The 22594-nt window shown below is 33.4% G+C and overlaps 1 protein-coding gene across 1 annotated transcript in view; it reads right to left on the bottom strand.

The window, feature by feature from the left end:
* The window catches only part of ZPBP (zona pellucida binding protein), a 98287-nt gene that overhangs the window by 38479 nt on the left and 37214 nt on the right, over nucleotides 1-22594 (bottom strand). Inside the window, exon 6 of the mRNA XM_024764375.1 lies at nucleotides 11910-11986. Coding sequence (XP_024620143.1) covers nucleotides 11910-11986 — 77 coding nt within the window. The remainder of the gene's footprint in view (nucleotides 1-11909; nucleotides 11987-22594) is intronic.

Here is a 22594-nt window from a genome sequence, read left to right on the forward strand (position 1 = left end):
AATCTACTGACTTCTCCAGATACCTTACAAATTACATCCCTCTGATGAAAATTTCTATAAATAATTGTAAAAGTGTTTTTCAATATACTGCATTCAACTCATTCTATTACTGAATTACTATATTTTTACAGTCTACATGGTTTTCTTGTACTTCTAATAAATTCTGTCAAATTTGCTGCTATTTACAATTTTGGTTAAGGAAGTGCTTATGAATTAATTAGCTACAAATCTGGTATCCAATTAAGTATATTTAAATGCAAGACTACAAATAAAAGTATCAGGAGACATGATCATAATCACTTGGTTTCCTGACACCCTATGCAGGAAAAAGAAAAAAAAAAAAAAAAAACAATGAAACTATACCTCACAAAATCTGACAAGAACAAAAATTATCATGTAAATCAGATTCTTCTTTCCTGTTTTCTTTCTAAGAAGGAGAATGAGAATAAATCTCTTATTTGATAAAAATGGAAAGAAGGCAAGAAATTATTTGAATCATTGACTACATTTTTTTTTTAAATAATGAGTATGTTGATGGTTGACATGGGGTTAATTATTTGTACCAAAGAAAGTGTGAAACTGAAGAATTCTCTGAGTTGGGTAAAGATTAAAGATTGTAAAGTAAAAATTTTTGGACAAATTTGGATGACATAAGAACAAATCATAATTATAGAAATTCTTCATAGATTAATCACCTGAATCACCTTAATCACAAAGAATTAATACAACTGAATAAACATCAGATTGCCTGGCCCAAGCTACTCCTCCCTTCACCCACCCATCCCCAAATTTTATAGACTTATTAAGCATATATGAAAGGAATATGTTCTATAATTATTGGTTATTGATTACAAGACTAGAACAAGAAATCATTACCACTTCAACAATAAGCAGTTTGTAAACTATATAAACTTCTGCGTGGAGAAGCTGAACAGCTTACTTTAAATACCATAACCTGCTCAACAGATCATGCCACATTAGGTACCTTTAAAAAGGCAACTAGAAAGGCTTAATATGTGCTCTACATTAGTCCAGTAAGCAACGGGAGTCCTACGATAGGCAAAAAATGGCATACATTATACACAACCAGAGTTGAATTGGAGCTCCAGTATCCATGAGGGGAGAATTCATTATGTACTAGGTATTATGGACAATACACTTTTAAGATGGAGTCTGTTGGAAACCTTTGGTTAACACCTATATTTGGGGAATCTCTTTGGAAAATGACTATAGTCATCAAATGGGGCTGGAACTAAAAAGCAAAAAACAAAACCCCAAAAAAACAAAAAAGGAGAGGCTTACAGTATCTTGGATGAAATGGAAAGAATTGTGAATTTGCATAGAAAAGACTAGTGATCTCAGTGCTCAGTGAGCAAATGAGAGGTAGGGTGTCCAGATCTTACAGGAAAATGTCCCAATGAAGAACTGTCAAAAAAGTTTAAAACAAAAACACAAAGTTGTCCCTCTCGTGGTAGGAACATCAGCATGGATGATGTACACTCACTCATATCAGTAAAACAGGCAGAGAACTATGAGATAAAGCTCAGTTTCAAAGCAGTGCCAAAGGGAAGAAGAAGAAAGTAAAGGGTTATATAATAGTTTGAATTCTATGAAAGTTGGAATCCACTGCTAAGAAGAATAATGAATCCCAGAACTTTAGAATAAAGAAAAATTTAACTTTGCAATGTAGTCTACTTCAGTCCTGAAGCAAAAGACAAAAGAATCAACTCTTCACTCAGCAATGTCACTGAAATGGTAGTTGCTCCACAAGAAATGAAACCTGTATTAGAAAACCAGAATTTTTAGAAGAAAGATTAAAGATAAATTATAATTTAGGTTTTGAAATTATTAGAGATTTAAACTGTCATATTAAAGTTCTTTAAAGTAGTATATTTCTAATTGAAAAAAAGCAAGCAGATAAGATAGGAGTGAGAGGAGAGAAATGGCATTTAAAAATACAGAAAAAGATTTCACATTTCTAACCATTTGGTGCACTAGATAGTCTGAAAAATCACCCTGCTAAAAATCACCTAACTGAACATAACACAGCAGATATTGTGTACCTATATTTCAACAATAAGAGAGGAAGAAAAAAGTAGAAAGGAAAAAAGGAAGACAGGGAAAGACAGAAAGAAAGAGAGAAAGTTGCTAAAAATGAAAATTACAAACCTAATATTAGCTGAGTCCCTATTTCATTTCATGTCAATCTGAGTATTCCAGAGTGTTATAATTTAACAAACAAAAGAGCTAAGGAAAAAAGGCTTAAAGCTGTTAAAAACAAACAAAATAAACAACCAAGAAAGACTCTAAGTAAAACAGTGAAACAGGAAAAGAAATTCAATTACAAAAGGGAAATAACAAGAAAGACTCTCAATAGGGTAGGGAGGGGCAGCAGGAGGGGGTGATGGAGTGGAGGGATGGGGGAAAGCAAAACTCCTCAGTGAATTCCTACATGATGGTTTGCTTTCAAAGTGGGTGTGGGGTTTTGTTGTACTTTCTGTGTGGTACAAGATCCCCAAGTCAGAAATTAACATAAAAATTTGGCTTTGATTGAGACCAACCATGGAACATTAGGCAAAAGCAAACATAGTAACTTTACAGAAAAACACACACAACCTAAGCCAAAGGGGCTACATCTACTGATAAAGGACTGACAAACATGTCTTATCAGCCAGAATTATGAAGCAGAGGATGAACTAAGAAACAACAGTGGGGTCAACAAACTGCCAAATTAGACCATCAAGAAATTCAGATAATGGAGCTCCAGTGACCTAAAATAGCAAAAAATGATATGAAGTATCCTTAGAACACATGAAGACATAAAACTGGTATGAAAACACAGGAAAGGAAATTTATATCACAATAAAAGAGAAAGTATATTTGAAAAATTACCTACTTAAATTACAATTAATGAAGGCAGTAAAAAATGTAGTGAAATTAAAAACTCAGTGGACAGACTGAACATCAGATTAGGCCCTGCTGGAGCCAGAACAATTAAATGCAATAAATAATTGAAGAAATTACTCAGAATGGGCTTCCCCTGGTGGCACAGTGGTTGAGAGTCCGCCTGCCGATGCAGGGGACGTGGGTTCATGCCCCGGTCTGGGAAGATCCCACATGCCACTGAGCGGCTAGGCCTGTGAGCCATGGCTGCTGAGCTTGTGCGTCCAGAGCCTGTGCTCTGCGGTGGGAGAGGCCACAACAGTGAGAGGCCTGTGTACCGCAAAAAAAAAAAAAAAAAAAAAAAAAAAAAAAAAAATTACTCAGAATGAAGAACATATTTAAAAAAAGAAAAAAAAGTAAGAGAGAGGTGGAGAAATAAATGAGATAACCCGAAACATACTAAATGGGAGTTCAAGAGAAGCAAATGCAGCAACAGGTACTTTTCAAAGATGTTCTGGCAGAAAAAAATTTCCAGAACTGATCAAAGTAATGAATCCTCAGATTTCAGTGGAACAATAAATATAGGAAGACGGAAAAATACATAAGGAAAGACTAAGAGGCAAGAAGAAATCGTAAGCAAAGAAATGGATAAAACTGTGGGTAAATCTAAACAGACACTGACATTCTGAAACAATCTTAATAATAAGTGAAAAATTTAAAAAAAATACTAGAATACTAGAAAACAAAACCTTGAAAGATAAAAACAGGTCATAAGAGTTAAGGGTCTTTAAGGCTTTTGTACTTTTTTGGAAGGTACTATAAACTAAGTAAGTTTTGGTTCTGCTATGAAGAATATGTTAAAATTTGAAACAAATCCAGAAGAAGAGTGAAAAAAAATATAACAAGAAAAAAGTCTGTTAAAAAATAGTTTAATCAATCCAAAGAAGATAGGGAAGGAGCAAAACCAGAAGAATAGAAACCCAGGTTAAATGATATATAATAGAATGATAAAAACCCATCCACATAAAGTAGAAGTATGATTTGAAAACAATAAAGCAATGAACAAGACTATAAAACAGTATCATTCTTTAAAAGGCACAATCATCCAAAAGAAAGAATAAAAGGAAAAAGTTACAAGAGATGGGACAAATAGAAAAAAATGGAAAAATGGTGGATTTAAATCCAAATCTTTGATAATTAAATTAAATGTAATTGGTCTAAATTTTCTAATTAAGAGGCAGGGATTATTAACTTGATTTGTTAGCTGGATTGTTAACTATATCCAAAAGGAATGCTGTCAGCCACACGGCAGAATAGGAGATTCCAGTCTTCACTGCACAAAAACATTGATTTGACAACGATTCAGGGATGAAAATACTTTTTAAGAACTCCTGAATATAGTAGAAATGTTCCAGCACCACCATGGGCCACAAAACCCAAGATCAGACACACTGAAAATGCTAGGAGAAACTGTTTCACTTTGACTGCATCACCACTTTCCCAGGTCATCAAAACTCAGCACCCAGAGAGATCCCTCTAGACCACAACTTCCCTCAGGGGAAGGAAAATGCAACGTGAAGGTTTGGCTTTCCCAAGCTTGGGGTCACTTCCCATGTGGACTCCTTCTGGAGGTCTACTTTTCTCTTACTGCACCTAGAACTCTGAAGAAATTAGCATGGCCGAATCATTTAGAGAAAGCTGAGAACAAAGAAAAGGGGTGGAAACTCATGGCACCTGGCACGTGTGCCCTGACAGCTGGCACACAGATCTAAGCAGGCGGTATGAAAGCCTGCAGCAAGTTAAACTCTGCAAAATTTGGTGAAGGTGCACAACCCTGAGACTGTTCCTTCAGGAGAGAGGAAGAGAGATGGAGCTTGCCACCCATGGCTCAGAATCAAGGGCACTACCCTGGGGAAAAGGGAAAGGTGACTCTTGGGGCATTTGGCATGACTCTGCAGACTACAGAGAGGGAGCAAACTCCAAGACATCCCCTTTAGGAGGGAGGGAGAGAAATGGAAGATGCATAAAAAGCCTTGGCATTTCAGGCACTGCCCTCAGGAAAAAGGAGTGGTTTGCTCTTAGCACTTGATGTGACTCTCATAACATGACATGGCTCTGTAGGATTGAGAGAAGAAATAATTCTAAGACATCCACCCCAGGAAAAAGCAAGACTTGAGGAGGTGCAGCCATAAGAAAGGTATGAGAGACTCCTAGAAACTCTAGTCTGGTAAAGGTCACTCTCTCCTGAAGCCAGACCATAAAGATTGGAAGAGGAAACTTTTCTTTAAAAGCACAGGCACCAATTCCAGCATACCAGGATCACAAAGAATCAATAAAACATGACACCATAAAAGAACAACAACAAAAAAAGCTCCAATAACCAGCTACAAAGGCCAAAGTTAGGAAGATCTATGAATCACCTAAAAATAATTCAATATAATCTTAAAGAAACTCAGTAAACTACAAGAAAACACAGACAAAATCAAGAAAACAATGTGCACATGTGCGTGCGTGCGCACACACACACACACACACACACACACACACATACACACAAAATCCAAGAAGTACAACAAAGAGATACAAACCATAAAAAAGAACCAAACAGAAATTCTATTCTGAAAAATACAGTGATTGGATTTAAAAATTCAATAGAGCTTCAAAGGTTGACTCAATCAAGCATAGAAAAGAATCAATGAATTAAAAGACAGATCATTTGAAATTGTCCAGTCAGAGAAACAAAAAGAAAAAAAGAGTGAAGAAATCCTATGAGGCTTATTTGATATCATTACCTAAATCAATACATGCACTATGGAGTTCCCTTAAGAAGAGAAAGAGAAAGGACTAGAAAGCTTATTTAAAGAAATAATACCAAAGAACTTTCTCAATCTTCAGAGGGAATGGGCATACAGATTCATAAACCTTAAAGAATACCAAATATGTTGTACTAAAGGGAACTACACCAAGAAACATTGTTATTAATTTGACAATATTCACAAAGACAGAACTACGAAAGTGGCTAGAGAAAAGCATCATCAAATAAAGGGTACCCCCCCACACAAATAATACTATCAGTGATTAGAAATCAGTGGATGTCTTGGCACAAACCTTTCAGGCTAGGAGAGTACATAATGACACATCCAAAGTGAAGAAACAAACAAACAAAACTATGAACCAGGAATACTATATCTGTCAAACTGTCCTTTGAAAATGAAGGAAAGATGAAGAGTTTCCCAGAAAAACAAAAACTGAAAGAGTTCAACACCATTAGAAGTCCCAGTATCTCAGTGCTCTGCCCAAGGGAGTGAACTGCCTTAGAAGAATTGCTAAAGAGAGTTCATCAAATGAAATGAAATGAAAGAACACTTAACAGCAACATTAAAAAGTATAAATCTCACAGCAAATACAGACTAATGTAATATTGTAAGGGTGATACATAAATGACATTTTAAACCAGTATAAAAGTTACAGACAAAAGTATCAAAAATATAAGTATAAAAATCTGTAATTAGATGTACAATATGAAAAATGTAACTTGTGACATCAATAACATACTGTGCAGAGGAGAGTATAAGTATAGACTTTCATATGCAATTCATATGCAATACAGACTTGCATATGAACTAAGTTATCAGCTTAAAGTAGACTGTTATAAGATTTATATATAAGCTTCATGATAACCAAAAAGAAAATATCTTTAAAGAAGAGAAAGGAATCAAAGTGTATCAATGCACAAAAAAGTCAAATAACAAAGGATGACAGCAACATTGGAAGAAAGGACTACAAAGATACTACAAACATACAGAAAATAATTAACGAAATAACAATAGTAGGCCCTTACCTATCAATAATAACTTTAAATGTAAATAGATTAAACTCCCCTGTGAAAAACATGACATGGCTTAACGGACAAAACAAGATCATCCAAGTATATGCTGTCTACAAGAGATTAGCTGTAGATTTAAGGACACTTATAAGCTGAAAGTGAAACATGGAAAAAGATCCCATGCAGATGACAACCAAACGGAGCAAGGATGGATGTACATATACCCAAAAGAATCACCTTGAAATAATCAAAAACTGTAATAAGAAACAAAAAAGGTCATTATATAATGATTAAGGAATCAATTCAACAGGAAGATAGAACATATATATACACCCAACATCAGAGTATATAAGTATATAAAGCAAACACTGACAGAGCTGAAAGGAAGAATAGACATCAATACAATAATAGTAGGAGATTTCAATACTCCAATTTGAATAATGGATAGAATATTCAGACAGCAAATCAATAAGGAACTACCAGACTTGAACAACACAACAGACCAAATGAACTTAACAGATCCACAGAATGTTCCATGCAACAGCAGAAGAAAATGGATTCTTCTCAAGTGTATACAAACATTCTCTAGGGTGGGTCACAAAACATGTCTTTATGAATATAAAAATATTAAGCTCACACCAAGTATATCCTCCAACCACAATGAAGTGGACCAAGAAATCAATAACAGAAGGAAAATAAAACAATTCACAAATATGTGGAATTTAAACAACACATCCTGGGATCACTGAGTCAAAGAAGACAAGAAAATATCATGAGACAAACGTAAACAAAGACACAAAATACTAAAATTTATGAGATGCAAAAAAAGCAGTACTATGAGGTAAATTTATAGCAATAAAAGCCTACGTTAGAAAAAAAGAAAAATATCAAATAAACACCCAACTTTACACCTCAAGAAACTAGAAAAAGAAAGACAAATTAAACCCAAAGTTAGGTGAAGTAAAGAAGGAATAAACACTACAGCAGAAATAAATGAAGTAGAAAACACAAAAATAGAACAATGATGAAACTAAGAGCTGTTTTTTTTTAAAGATAAACTAAGAAGACAAACAATGAGCAAGACTAACAAAGAAAAAAAGAGAGAAGACTTAAATAAAATCAGAAAACATAAAATAAGAAATGAAAGAAATTACAAATGATGCCACAGAAAGAGAAAAGATGATTATTTTCTTTCATAAATAATAATAAAGAACTATTATGAAAAACTATATGCCAACAAATTGAATAAGTTAGAACATATGGCAAATTCCTATAAACATACAAAATATAGAGGCTGAATTCAGAAATAAGAAAAAGACAGAAAACATGAACAGACCAATAATAAACAAGAAGACTGAATCAGTTATCAAAAACCTTCTAGCAAGGAAAGCTCCAGGACCAGATGTCAACATAGATGAATTCTACCATATATTTAAAGAAGAATTAATAACAGAACTTCTTAAACTTCATTCAAAAACAACAGTATAGGGAACACTTCCAAACTCATTTTGTGAGGCCAGTACCACTCTGATACCAAAACCAGACAAAGACACCAAAAGAAAAAAAATTTATAAGATAATATACCTGATTAACATACATACAAGAATCCTCAACTAAACACTAGCAAAACAAATTCAACAACGTATTAAAAGAATTATACACCATGACCAAGTGGGATGCATCTCTGGGATGCAAGGATGTTTCAACATACACAAATCAATCATTAACAGAATGAAAAATAAAAATCATATGATTATCACAATAGATGCAGAAAAGTATGATTTCACATCCATTCATAATGAAACTTCTCAATAAAGTCAGAATGTTAGGAACTTGCCAAAATATAATAATTAAGTCCATATAGAAAAATTCCACAGCTAGCAGCACATTCAAAAGTGAAAAACTGAAAACCTTTTCTCTAAGACCTGGGCAAAGAAAGGATGCCCAGTCTTGCTACTTCTATTCAATATAGTACTGAAAGTCCTAAAGAGAGTGATTAGAAAAGAAAAACAAATAAAAATCATCCAAATCTGAAACAAATAAGTAAAATCATCTGTTTTCAGATGAAATGTTCATATATGCAGAAAACCCTAAAGACTCCACAAAAACTCTTAGAATAAGCAAATTCAGTAAAGCTGCATGATACAAAATCAACATTAAAAACACCATTGTATTTCTACACACTAGCAAGAAACTATCTAAAAAGGATATCAAGAAAATAATCCCATTTACATGAGTACAAGAATAAAAAAATACTTAGAAGTAAAATTAAGTAGGAAGATGAGAGATGTGTACATTAAAAACTAAAAAACATTGATGAGAGAAATTTTTTTTAAATAAATAAATGTAAAGATACCCTACATTAAGATGGAAGACTATTGTGAAAGTGTCCAGAATACCTGGAGGGATTTAGACATTGATTGAAATTTGCTTCCAAATCCCAATGGCATTTTTTCCAGAAACAGAAAATTAAAAAAAAAAAAAACCCTAAAATTCATCTGGAACTACAAAATATCCCAGTCAAAGCAATTGTGAGCAAGATGAACAAAGCTGGAGTCATCACATGTCCTGATTTCAAATTACATTACAAAGCTATATTGATCAAAACCATATGGTACTGGCATAAAAACAGATATATTGTCCAGTGAAACAGAATGGAGTATCCAGAAATAAACCCACACATATACTGTCAACTGGTCTTACACAAGAGAGCCAAGAATACACAATGGGGAAAGGACAGTCTCTTCAATAAATGGTGTTGGGCAAACAATTTTTCCAGATGAAAAGAATGAAATCAGACCCTTCTAACTTACACAAAACTCAATTCAAAATATATTAAATATTTAAATGTAAGGCATGAAACTGTAAAATATCTGGAAGAAAATACAGAGAAAAAAAGTCTGACACTGGCCTTAGCAATGAAAACTTGGATATAATACCAAAAAACACAGGCAACAAAGGCAAAAACAGACAAATGGGATTACCTCAAACTAAAAAGTTTCTGAACAGAAAAGGAAATGAACAAGAAAATAACAAGGCAACCTATGAAATGGGAGTGTATTTGTAAACTTTGTATCAGATAAAGGGTTAATTTCCAAAATATATAAGGAAAACATAAAACTCAATAGCAAAATAATAATAATAATAATCATATGATCTGAATTTTAAAATAGGCAAAGGAACTGAAGAGACATTTCTCCAAAGAAGACATACAAACAATCAGCAGGTATATGAGAAGATTCTTTTTTTTTTAATTTATTTTTTTAAACATCTTTATTGGGGTATAATTGCTTTACAATGGTGTGTTAGTTTCTGCTTTATAACAAAGTGAATCAGCTATACATATACATATGTTCCCATATGTCTTTCCTCTTGCGTCTCCCTCCCTCCCACTCTCCCCATCCCACCCCTCCAGGCTGTCACAAAGCACCGAGCTAATATCCCTGTGCCTTGCGGCTGCTTCCCCCCAGCTATCTACCTTACTACGTTTGTTAGTGTGGAGAAGATTCTTAACAGAACTAACCATCAGGGAGGTGCAATAAAAACTGCAATGCACTATCACATCACACATGTCAGAATGACAATTATCAGAAAAACAAAAGACATAAAGTGTTGGTAAGGATATATAGAAAAGGGAATCCTTATACTTTATTGGAATAAATGTAAATTGATGCAGCCACTATGGAAAACAGTATGGAAGGTCCACAAAAAATTAAAAATAGAATTACCATATGATTTAGCAATTCCATTTCTAGGTATATATCCAAAGTAACTGAAATCAGGATCTCAAAGAGATATCTACACTCCCATGTTCACTATTCACAGTAGCCAAGACAAAGAAGCAACCTAAAAGTCCATCTGTGGTTGAAAGGATATATAAAAAACTGTGGCCTATACATATAATGGAATTTTACACAGCCACAAAAAAGAAGGAATTCTAAGGACATAGTTGAACTCAACACCACCATGAATCACCTGTTATAACTGTCGTTTATCAAGAGAATACACACTCTCCTCAAGCTCAAATGTAACATTCACTGTGACAGACAATATACTCCACCACAGCACACACTTTAACAAATTAACAAGAACAGAAATTATACAATGTCTGCTCTCAGATCATAATGTAATTAAACAGAAATCAATGGAGATTAAACAACACACTTCTAACACATGGGTCAAAGAAGATATCTCAAGACAAATTAAAAAAAGTATTCTGAAAATTTTTAATTTCAACAAAATATTAACAAAATTTGTGGGGTATACTAAATAATAATTAAAATAGTACTCAGGGATTAAGAAACAGAATTAGAAAATAACATTGCCTTCTGTTCTCAATGCCGTAAAATTTAACTCCTATTTCAAAAGTAAAGGAAAAAATATATCCCTGGGATGAGAGGTAACCCCTATGGAAGTTTTTTATATGGAAATACCTGGTTATATATAAATAGATGATTTAAGCTACATTTCAGGAGGCTTAGTGAGTACAAATTAAGAAATCATCCCCCTGTCAATTTCACTAGGCAAAAGTAATGGATACTGACCTATAAATATGCATTACTTATGATTTTAACAGAAAATTTTCATAATCGTCAAATGTAAATTACATTTTATTCCAAACCTTTTAAAATATTATTTTTAACAAAATGTTCAGGGTCATTGAAGAGTAATCTGAAGTAGGGAAATCTGCCATAAATTTACTGAGCCTGAATAATATGTTAAGCATAATGTAAAAGAGAAAACTAAATTTAATTGCTGCTGGAAGTTACAGCCTAATTTTCACCCTAAGCATAGATACAAGATGCTGAGTATAAAGCAATGTGAAAACAGTTAATAAACAGTATAGATCAAATTTATTATTTAGGATTAATAACAGCAACATGAAGAGAATTCTTCAGGATTATTAGTCATAAATTAATTTGCAATAGCAAACAAGGCCCTATAAATGGGAAAATCCTATTTCCTAATACAATCAGTTACAAAATGCTAAATTTCAAAGCATTTCATAAAAATATTAACTCCACTAAATCCTTGTCATTTATTATTTGATGTTATTTGATGAAGTTTTATTTTTATTGTTGAATTCCCTAAGTGTGTATGTTGGGGGTGGTGGTGGTGTGTTCTATAAGTAGCTAAGATGCTTACTCACACCCTGGGCATGTTCACCGCTTCCTCTTTTTTCTCACCTCACATAACGTACCTTAGATAGTCTTTTGGAAGATTCACAACTATGGTCTGCACATGGTTTGGGTCCTTTTTCAGTGTCTAGAGATGAAACTGAGAAAATATTTTATATTTTATCATGGGTCTAAACTACTATATCACAATATTTAAATTGGCTTTTGAAATATAAAATAGATCATGTATCTAATATTTCTATTCCACTAAAAAATTAAGCAATTTTCCAAATGTTAAATCACTCTTTTCAGCCAAAAACCTAACATAAAAATGTATCTTATATAAATCAGGAAAACCTATTGCAGTGAACTTAAGAGTATGTGGCAACTGACATCATACAATTTTAAACAATGGAATTATTTTGCCTTTTATACCATATATATGTGTATGTATGTATAAATGTGTTTACTCATTCAATATTCTACTTAACTCTACCCATATAACATAGTGTCAGTCATTTGACTAACTCAATTCTTAATCTCTACAAAGAGATAAATGATTATAACAATACTGAAAAGAGAATGAGGTTGGACTACAGTAGTGGCCATGGTAACTAAAATGATGAACATAGTCATATATGCATGCATTGATGTACCTATTTATTCAATAAGTAATTATTGAGAGTCTATTACATACTAAGAGTTATCCTAAGAGTCTGAGACACATAAGTGATCAAAATCTACAAACTCCCTGACTCTCTGGAAATTATATTCTAAGGCAGAAAATGAGAATAAACAACAATACATAAAAACAATAAACAGTCATCATTACAGAAACATATTTTGTGATAAGGTGATAAGTACTAGAAAACAAAGAGCAAGGAAAGAATCCTATAACCTGCAAAACTGCCCTTCAAGAGTGAAAGAGAAATGAAGACTTTCCTAACTAAACAAGAGCTGAGGGAGTTTGTGACCACCTGACCTGCCCAGCAAGAACTGCTCAGGCCGGCCTGCAGGTGAAGTGAAAGGATACTAGGAGGTAACGTGAAGCTGCATGAAAAGAAATAAAGACCTTAACAAAGGTAAGCACACGGACGACAGAAGCTGCTGTTACTGTCAGATCGGATTGTAACAGCAATTTTTCTATATATGACTTAAGAGTCTAATATACTTACAAAAAAACAATTGGTCTAAAGGCTAGTATTACTGTAACTTTGGTTTGTAACTCCACACTTTGTTTTCTATATAAATTAAGAGACTAATTCATTTAAAATAATTATTAGTTTATATTTTGGGGCAGACAATTTATAAAGTAGCAAGTTTATGTCATCAGCAACTGAAAGAGGTGGGGATACAGCTGTTAAAGGAGAGTTTTCAAATGGTGTAGAAGTTAGGTTGGTATAAATTCAGATTAGAGTGTTATAAACTTAGGAATGTGAAATGTAATTCCTGTGGTAACAACAAAGAAAATAACTATAGAATATACACAAAAGGAAATGAAAAAGATTTCAACATTTAACTACAAAAAAGTCAACTACACAAAAAAGACTATAATGAAGGAAATGAGGAACAAAACTGCTATAAAGCATAAAGAAAACAAATAGCAAAATGACATAGGTAAATTCTGCATTATCAATAATCATTTTAAAAGTAAATGGATTGGGGACTTCCCTGGTGGCGCAGTAGTTAAGAATCCACCTGCCAAAGTAGGGGACATGGGTTCAAGCCCTGGCCCAGGAATATTCCACAGAGCAACTAAACCCGTGTGCCACAACTACTGAGCCTGCACTCTAGAGCCCATGAGCCACAACTACTGAAGCCCATGCTCCCTAGAGCCCATGCGCCACAACTACTGAGCCCGCATGCTCCAACTACTGAAGCCTGCAAGCCTAGAGCCCATGCTCCACAGCAAGAGAGGTCACCACAGTGAGAAGCCCACACACCCCAATGAGTAGTAGCCCCCACTCACCACAACTAGAGAAAGCCCACATGCAGCAATGAAGTCCCAACACAGCCAAAAATAAACAAATAAATAAGTGGATTAAATTCTCAAGTCAAAAGAGAGAGATTTGAGAATGAATAAAAAAAACATAATCATACTATGTACTGTCTACAGGAGACTCACTTTAGATACAAAAACAAAAATAGATTGCAAATGAAAGGATGGAAAAAGATATTCCATGCAAATAGTAACCAAAACAGAACAAGAGTTGTTATACTCATAAGAGATAAAATAGACTTAAAATCAAGAAAGGGTATAAGAGACAAAAAAGGACAATATATACTAATAAAAGGTTTAACACAGCAAGAATATGTAATGCAAATATAAACATTTACATACCTAATATCAGACCATGAAAATTTTTGAAGTAAAAACTAACAGCATTCAAAAGAGAAATATACATTTCTACAATAACATTTGGAGACTTCAATATCTCACAATAGTGGATAGAAGAGTCAGATAGAAGATAAGTAAGGAAATAGAGGTCTTAAACAAAACAGTCATAACCCAGGACTGGATGACTTCAGTGGTGAGTTCTAACAACAGTTAGAAGAATTAATACCAGTCCTCTCAAACACTTCCAAAAAGGTGAAGAGGAGGTAACACTTCTAAACTCATCCTCTGAGGCCAGCGTTACCCAGACACAAAAGCCAGACAAAGACACCATAAAACACTACAGTCCCATATCCCTAATCAACACTGATGAAAAACTCAACAAAATACTAACCAAACTCAGGGGCTTACTAACAGGACCATACACCATGCGCAAGTGGGGTTTATTGCCAGAATTCAGGGATGGGCCCACATACAACTATGCCATTTCATCTCAGTAACGCAAGTTGTAGCCAGTGCATTGTGGCAGGAAAGCGAGATAAGAGGCGTCCAAATTGGAAAAGAAGCAGGAAAATTACTTCTGTTCAGAGATGCTATGATCTCATATGCAGACAGTAAGATTCCACAAATAAAACTGTTAAGAACTAATAAATAAATTCAGCAAAGTTGCACAATACAAAGTCAATGCACAAATCAGCTACATTTCTATACACTACAATGAAAAGCCTGAAAAGAAAATTATGGGAACAATTCCATTTACAAAGGCATCAAAAAGAATAAAATACTGAGGAATTAACCATTAACTTAACCAATACTCAGGAATTAACTTACAATTATAACGTAACCATTGTTGAAAGAAATTAAAGAAGACATATAGAAATGCATGCAATGTTCATAGACTGGAAAAGGTACCATCGTTAAAATGTCAATACTACACAAAACAATCTATAGACTCAAAGCAATCAACATTAAAATCCCAACTACATTTTCTGCAAAACAGAAAAATCCACACTAAAATCTATGTGGAATCACAAGGGACTTTATTATATAAAGTCTTAAAAAAGAATAAAGCTAAAAATCATAATTCTTGATTTCAAAATTTACTACAAAGCTGCAGTAACCAAAACAGTGTGTTACTGGCATAAAGACAGAAATATTGACCAATGTAACAGACAGCCCAGAAATAAGCCCTCACATATATGGCCAAATGATTTTTGACAATGGTGTCAACACTATTCGATGGGGAAAGCACTGCCTTTTCAATAAATGGTGCTGGGAAAACTGGATATCCACATGCAAAAGGATGAATTTCGATTCTTACCTAACACCATACATGCAAATTAGCTCAAGATGGATCAAAAACCTAAATGTAAAAACTAAAACTACAAAATTCTTAGAGGAAAACTTATGGCAAAAGCTTCATTGGATTTGGCAATGATTTCTTGGATATGTCACCAAAGGTACAAGAAACAAAAGAAAAAAACAGACAAATGGACTTTATCAAAAAAAATTTCTAAAGTGTGCATCAAAACACAATAGCAATAGAGTTAAAAGGCAACCTACAGAATGTGAGAAAATATCTGCAACTCACATATCTGATAAGGGATAAATATACAGAATATGTAGAGAACTCCTAAAACTCAATACCAAAACAAGCAAACAACCAGATTAAAAAATGAACAAAAAAACAAAAGTGGGCAATGAGGGACTTCCCTGGTGGTCCAGTGGTTAAGACTCCATGCTCCCAGTGCAGCGGGCCTGGGTTCGATCCCTGGTCAGGGAACTAGATCGCACATGCTGCAACTAAGACCCGGCACAGCCAAATAAATAAATAAAATTTTTTAAAAAACGGGTAATGAATTTGACAAGGAATTTCTCCAAAGAAGATGTAGAAATGGCCAATAAGCTCAGGAAACGATGTTCAACATAACTAATTTTTAGAGAAATGCAAATCAAAACTATAATGAGACACTACCAAACACCCATTAGGATGGTTACTATGAAAACAAAAGAAAATAACTAGTGTTGGTGAGAATGTGGTGAATTGGAACTCTTGTACACTGTTGGTGGGAATGTAAAATGTTGTAACCACTGTGGAAAAATAGTAGCAGTTCCTCAAAAAAAAATAAATAAATAAAAACAGAATTACTATTATGATCTAGCAAATCCACCTTTGAGTATATACCCAAAAGAACTGAATGCAGGGTCTCAAAGAGACATGTGTACACCTATAAGCAGCATTATTCACAATAGTGTACTGAAAACAACACAAGTGGCCATCAATGCATTCACGGAGAAGCAAAATGTTGTATATACACAGAATGAAATATTATTAGTTCTTAAAAAGGAAGAAAATCCTGCCATATGTTACAACATGGATGAACCTTGAGGACATTTTGCTAAGAGAAATAAGCCAGAAACAAACAGAAAACTACTGTATGATTCCCCTTATATGAGATATTTAGATAAAATCACAGAGATAGAAAGTAGAAGGGTAGATACTAGGAGCTGTAGGGAAAAGAGCAACTTATTGTTTAGTAGAAACAGAATATCAGCTTCCCACAATGAAAGTGTTTTGGAGGTAAATGATGATAACAGTTAGACATGAATGTATTTAATGCCATGTAATGTATACTTGAAATGGTTAAGATTAATTTTATGTATGTGCATTTTACCACAGTAAGAAAATGGAAAAAAATTAAAAATAAATGAATTAAATCAGACTTCTCCTCAGAAGTCATGCAAGCAAGAGAATAGTGTGAATGATTTTAAACACAGTATTGAAAGAAAAAAAAGTCACCAAACTAAAATACTGAATTCCGTGAAATTATTCTTCAAAACTGAAATAAAAACAAAGACTTTCTCAGAAAAACAAAAATTGAGAGAATCTATCACCAGAAACCCAGACTTATAAGAAACATTAAAAGAAGTTCTTCATAAAGAAGGAAAACAATACGTGTCCACAACTTGGATCTAAATAAAGGAAGGGCACTAGAGAAGGAATAAAAGAAGGTAATAGTAAATCTGTTTTTCTTATTCTTAACTGATCTGACAATAGCTTGTTCAAAAGCTTATGGATGAGTAAAATAAATTACTGCAGTTTTATAAGGGAAGAGAGGGCAAATTTGGGAATTCTATTGTAAAGTACTTGTACTACCCATGAAATGGTACAGAATTATTTGAAAGTAGACTTGGATTAGTCATAAAAGTGTACTGCAAACTACAGGGCAAACACTTAAAGTAAAAAACAAATTATAACTGATATGTTAATAGAAACAAATTGAGTCATATAAATGCCTGATTAAAACCAGAGAAGGCAAAAAAGTGGAAGAGGAAAAAGAAACAAAGAAAAGGGGCAACAGAACGGTAACAAATATGGTAAATGTTCATCCAACTCCACCAATAATCATTTTTAAAGTCAATGGTTTAAATTCACCAATTAAAAGACAGAGACTGTCTGAATGAATTTTTTAAAGATCTAATTATTTCTCATCTACAAGAGACCCACTTTAAACATAAAGATACTGATAGACTAAAAGTAAAGGGGTGGAGAAAATCACACCATACTAATGTGAATCAAAAGAAAGCTGGAAAAGCAATATTAACTTTAGACAAAAGACAAACATCTAGACAAAGAATAAAAGAGAAATTAGAGGACATTACTATCTATCTTTCATAAATAAAAAGGATTATAAGAATATTATATACAATAGTATGCTAAAAATTAGATAACTTACATGAAATAGATGAAAACATAAATTATCTAAACTGACCCAAGAAGAAACACAAAATAGGAACAGTAATGTAACAAAGAGATCAAATCAGTAATCAATGATCTTCCAATAAAGAAAACCCTGGACCCAATGGCTTCAGTGGTGAACTCTAACAAACATTAACTATTAAAAGAAATCTTTCTCCATCACTTTCAAAAGAATAGAAGAGGAAGGGACACTTCTTAAAACTCATTTCATGAAGCCAGTAGTATGCTGATACCAAGGGCAGACAATAACATCACAAGAAAACAAAACTCTGGGCTAATATCAATTTGAATGCAAATACTCTCAATAACAGAAGTACAAAATTATTCCAGCAGCATACTAAATATATATATATATATACCCTGACCAAGTGGGATATATTGCAGGAGTGCAAGCGTGGTTCACCATGTGGAAATCAAAAATTACAATGCACAACATTCATAGAAGGGAAAAAAAAAACATGACCATCTCATTTGACACAAAAGAAACATTTGACAAAAGCTAACACCCTTTCATGATTAAAAAAAAACACACTCAATAAACTAGGAATTGAAAGTAACTGCTTCACCCTGATAAAGAGCTTTTATGAAAAACCCACACAGCCAATATCAAATTCAATAGTGAAACACTTAAACTTTTCCCCTAGGATCAAGAACAATTCAAGGATGTCCACTTTTGCCATTTCTACTAAACAATATATTGACATTCTAGCAAGAACAATTTGGCACAAAATAGATAGAGAAGAGATAAAAGTTATCCAAATTGGAAAGAAATAAGTAAAACTATTGTTATCCTTAGGTGACATAATCTTCCATATAGAAAATACTAAAAATTCCAAGCACCATAAAATAACAATTAATTAAACCAAGATGTAAGATACACAAAAAAATCAATGAATTTCTACATACTAGCGATGAACAATGTGAAAAAGAAAATTATTGTACTTACAATAGCATCAAAAACAATAACATATGTAGTAATTACTTTATCAAGAGGTGTTAAGACTTACACACTGAAAAGTATAAAGCACTGCTGATAGATAAAGAAGTCTGCTGTGTTCTAAATATTTTATGCCCCGCCCCAGTTCTTATGTTGAAATGCTAATGCCCAATGTGGTAGTATTAGGCGGTGGGGTCTTTAGGAAGTGCTTAGGTCATGAAAATTGAGCCTTTATGAATGAGATTGGTGCTCTTACAAAAGAGGCTCCAGAGAAACCCCTAGCTGCTTCTGCTATGTGAGGACATAATGAAAAGTCTGTAACCCTTAAGAGGGCCCTCACCAAACATGGTGGCACTGTGACCTCAGAATTACAGCTTCCAGAAACGTGAGAAATAAATTTCCATTGTTTATAAGCTACCCAGTCTATGGTATTAGTTACAGCAGCCCAACAGACTAAGACAAAGTCCTAAATAAAGGGAGAGCTATCCTGTGTTCATGGGTTGGAAGACAATATTGTTCAGGAGGTAACATTAGAGACATTACAGATTCAATGCAAACCCCAATGGCCTTTTTCAACAGGAATGAAAAAGCAGGTGCAAAAAACATATGGGATTGCAACTGACTTCAAATAGCCGAAACAATGTTGAAAAGGGGAGAACAAAATTTAAGGACTCCCACTTCCCAATTTCAAATATTACTACAAACAAAGCTACTATCAAAACCTTATGATCAAAGCGTTGTGGACTACCATAAGAATAGGCATACAGAGCAATGAAATAGAATTAACACCCCAGAAATAAATTCACATATCTGTGGCTAAGTAAGTTTCAACAAGAGTACCATGACAATTCAAAGAGAAAAGAACAGTCTCTTCAAAATTGGTGTTGGGATAATCGTACATCCACATTCAAAAGTATGAGGTTGGATCCATATTTCACAGCATATACAAAAATTAACTCAAAATGAATCTGAGACCTAAATGTAGGTGGTAAACTTAAAAATTCTTATAAAAAAGAAAATGAGTACACATCAAGCAAAGAGATCTCAAATAAAAAATGTAACATTATACCTCAAGGAATAAGAAAAAGAAAATCATGCTAATCCCAACATTAGCAGAAGAAAGGAAATAATACATTAGAGCAGAAATAAATGAAATAGGAAAAAATACAAATGGTTAACAAAACCAAAACTTGGTTTTTTGAAAAGATAAAACTGACAACCTTTAGCTATAATAAGAAAAAAAGAGGATCCAAATACATGAAATTATAAATTAAAGAAGAGACATTGCTCTGATACCCAGAAATACAAAGGAGCCAAAGAGACTACTATGAATAACTATACACCAAAAATTGGACAACTGAGAAGAAACTGATAAATTCCTAGAAACATGCAACCTACCAAGACTGGAATCATAAAGAAGTAGAAAATTTGAACAGATCAATAGTGACTAAGGAGATAGAATCATTAACCAAAAATTTCCCCCCAGCTCCACAAAAAAGCCCAGAACCAGATGGCTTCACTGATTAATTCTACCAAATATTTAAAGAACTAATGTCAATCTTTTTCAAACTTCAAAAAAACTGAAGAGGAGGTAACATGCTCAAACCATTTTACAAGGCCTGATACCAAAGCCAGATAAGGACACTAATCAAAAAGAAAACTATAGGCCAATATTCCTGATGAATATAGATGGAAAAATCCTCAGCAAAATACTGGCAAACCAAAATGAACAGCACATTAAAACTATCAAACAACATGAGTAAGTGGGATTCATCTCTGAGATGCAAGGACGGTTCAACATATGCAAATCAACGAATGTGATTTATCACATTAATAGAATGAAAAATAAAAACCACATGGTCATCTCAATGTATGCAAAAATGTATCTGACAAAATTCAACTTCCATTCAAAATAAAACTCTCAACAAATTAGGTACAGAATGAATCTACCTTAATATAATAATGGCCATGTATGACAAGTCCACAGCTAACATCATACTCAATATGAAAGGTTGAAAGATTTTCCTCTAAGATCAGGAACAAGGAAAGGATGCCCACTCTCACCACCCCTATATAACATAGTACCGGAAGTCCTAGCCAGAGCAGTCCGGCAAGACAAAGAAATAAAAGACACCTGAATCAAACAAGGAGAAGTGAAACTATCTCTGTCTGCATATGATGTAATTTTACATAGAGAAAATCCTAAGGATTTCAGCAAAAAACTGTTAGACTTAATAAATGAATTTAGTTAAGTTTCAGGATACAAAGAAACATGCAAAAATTGGTATAATTTCTATATAATAACAAATTATCTGAAAAGAAATAAAGAAACAATCTTATTTACAATACTATCAAAACCAAAAAAATACATAGGAGTAAATTTAAACAAGGAGGTAAAAGGTCTGCACACTGAAAATTACAAGACAGTGATGAAAGAAACTGAAGAAGACACAAATAAATGGAGATGCCTCATGTTCATGAATTGAATGAAATTAATATTGTTAAAATATCCATACAACACAAAGTAACCTACGGATTCAACGTAATCTTTACTAAGATTCCAATGTATTTTTTACAGAAATAGAAAAAAAATCCTAAAATTTGTATGGAATCACAAAAGACCCTGAATAAGTTATCAATGCAGTTCTAAGAAAGAACGAAGCTGGAAGTATTACACTTCTAATTTTAAATTATATTACAAAGGTATAGTAGTCAAAACAATATGGTACTGGCATAAAAACAAACACATAGTCCTATGGAATAGAACTGAAAATCCAGGAAATAAACCTATGCATGTAAGGTCAACTATATTTGACAAGAAAGCCAAGAATACTCAGTTGAGAACAGACAGTCTCCCCAATAAATGATACTGGGAAAACTGGACATTCACATGCAAAAGAATGAAACTAGACTCCTATCTCATGCCACACACAAAAATTAACTCAAAATGGATTAAAGACTTAAATGTAAAACTTAAACCATAAAACTCCTAGGAGAAAACACAGGGAAAAGCTGGTGCTGGCAATGACTTTATGACTATGACACCAAAGCACAAGCAATGAAAACGAAAGTAAACAAATGGGACTACATACAACTAAAAAAGCTTCTTCACAGCAAAAGAAACAATCAACAAACTGAAAAGACAACCTAGAGAATGGTATAAAGTATTTGATAACCACATAAATTTGATAAGACAATAATATCCTAAATATATAAGGAACTCATACAATTCAAAAACAAATAGCCCAATTAAAAATTGAAAAGGACCTGAATAGACTTTTTTTTCTTAGAAAGTATTCAAATGGCCAACAGGTAAATGAAAAGGTGCTCAACATCACAAATCATCACGAAATGAAAATCAAAACCATGAGGTATCACCCACATCTGTTAGAATGATGATTATCCAAAAGACAAGAGATGAGTGATAGCAAGGATGTGGAAAAAAGGTAACCTTTATGCACCTTTAGTGGGAATATGAATTGGTATAGCTACTATGGAAAATAGTAGGGAGGTTCCTCAAAAGGTAAAAAAAAAAAAAAACAAAACAATAGAACTACCATATGATCCAGCATTCCACTTCTGGATATACATCTGAAGGAAATGAAATCACTATCTCTTAGAGATATCTGTACCCACGTGTTCAATGCGGCACCATTTACCATAGGTAAGACATAGAAACAACCTAAGTATCCATCAACAGCTGAACAGATAAAGAAAATATGCTACACACACACAC

This window comes from Neophocaena asiaeorientalis, unplaced genomic scaffold (genome assembly GCF_003031525.2).
Source record: "Neophocaena asiaeorientalis asiaeorientalis breed wild unplaced genomic scaffold, Neophocaena_asiaeorientalis_V1.1 scaffold191, whole genome shotgun sequence".
Taxonomy (NCBI): Eukaryota; Metazoa; Chordata; class Mammalia; order Artiodactyla; family Phocoenidae; genus Neophocaena; species Neophocaena asiaeorientalis.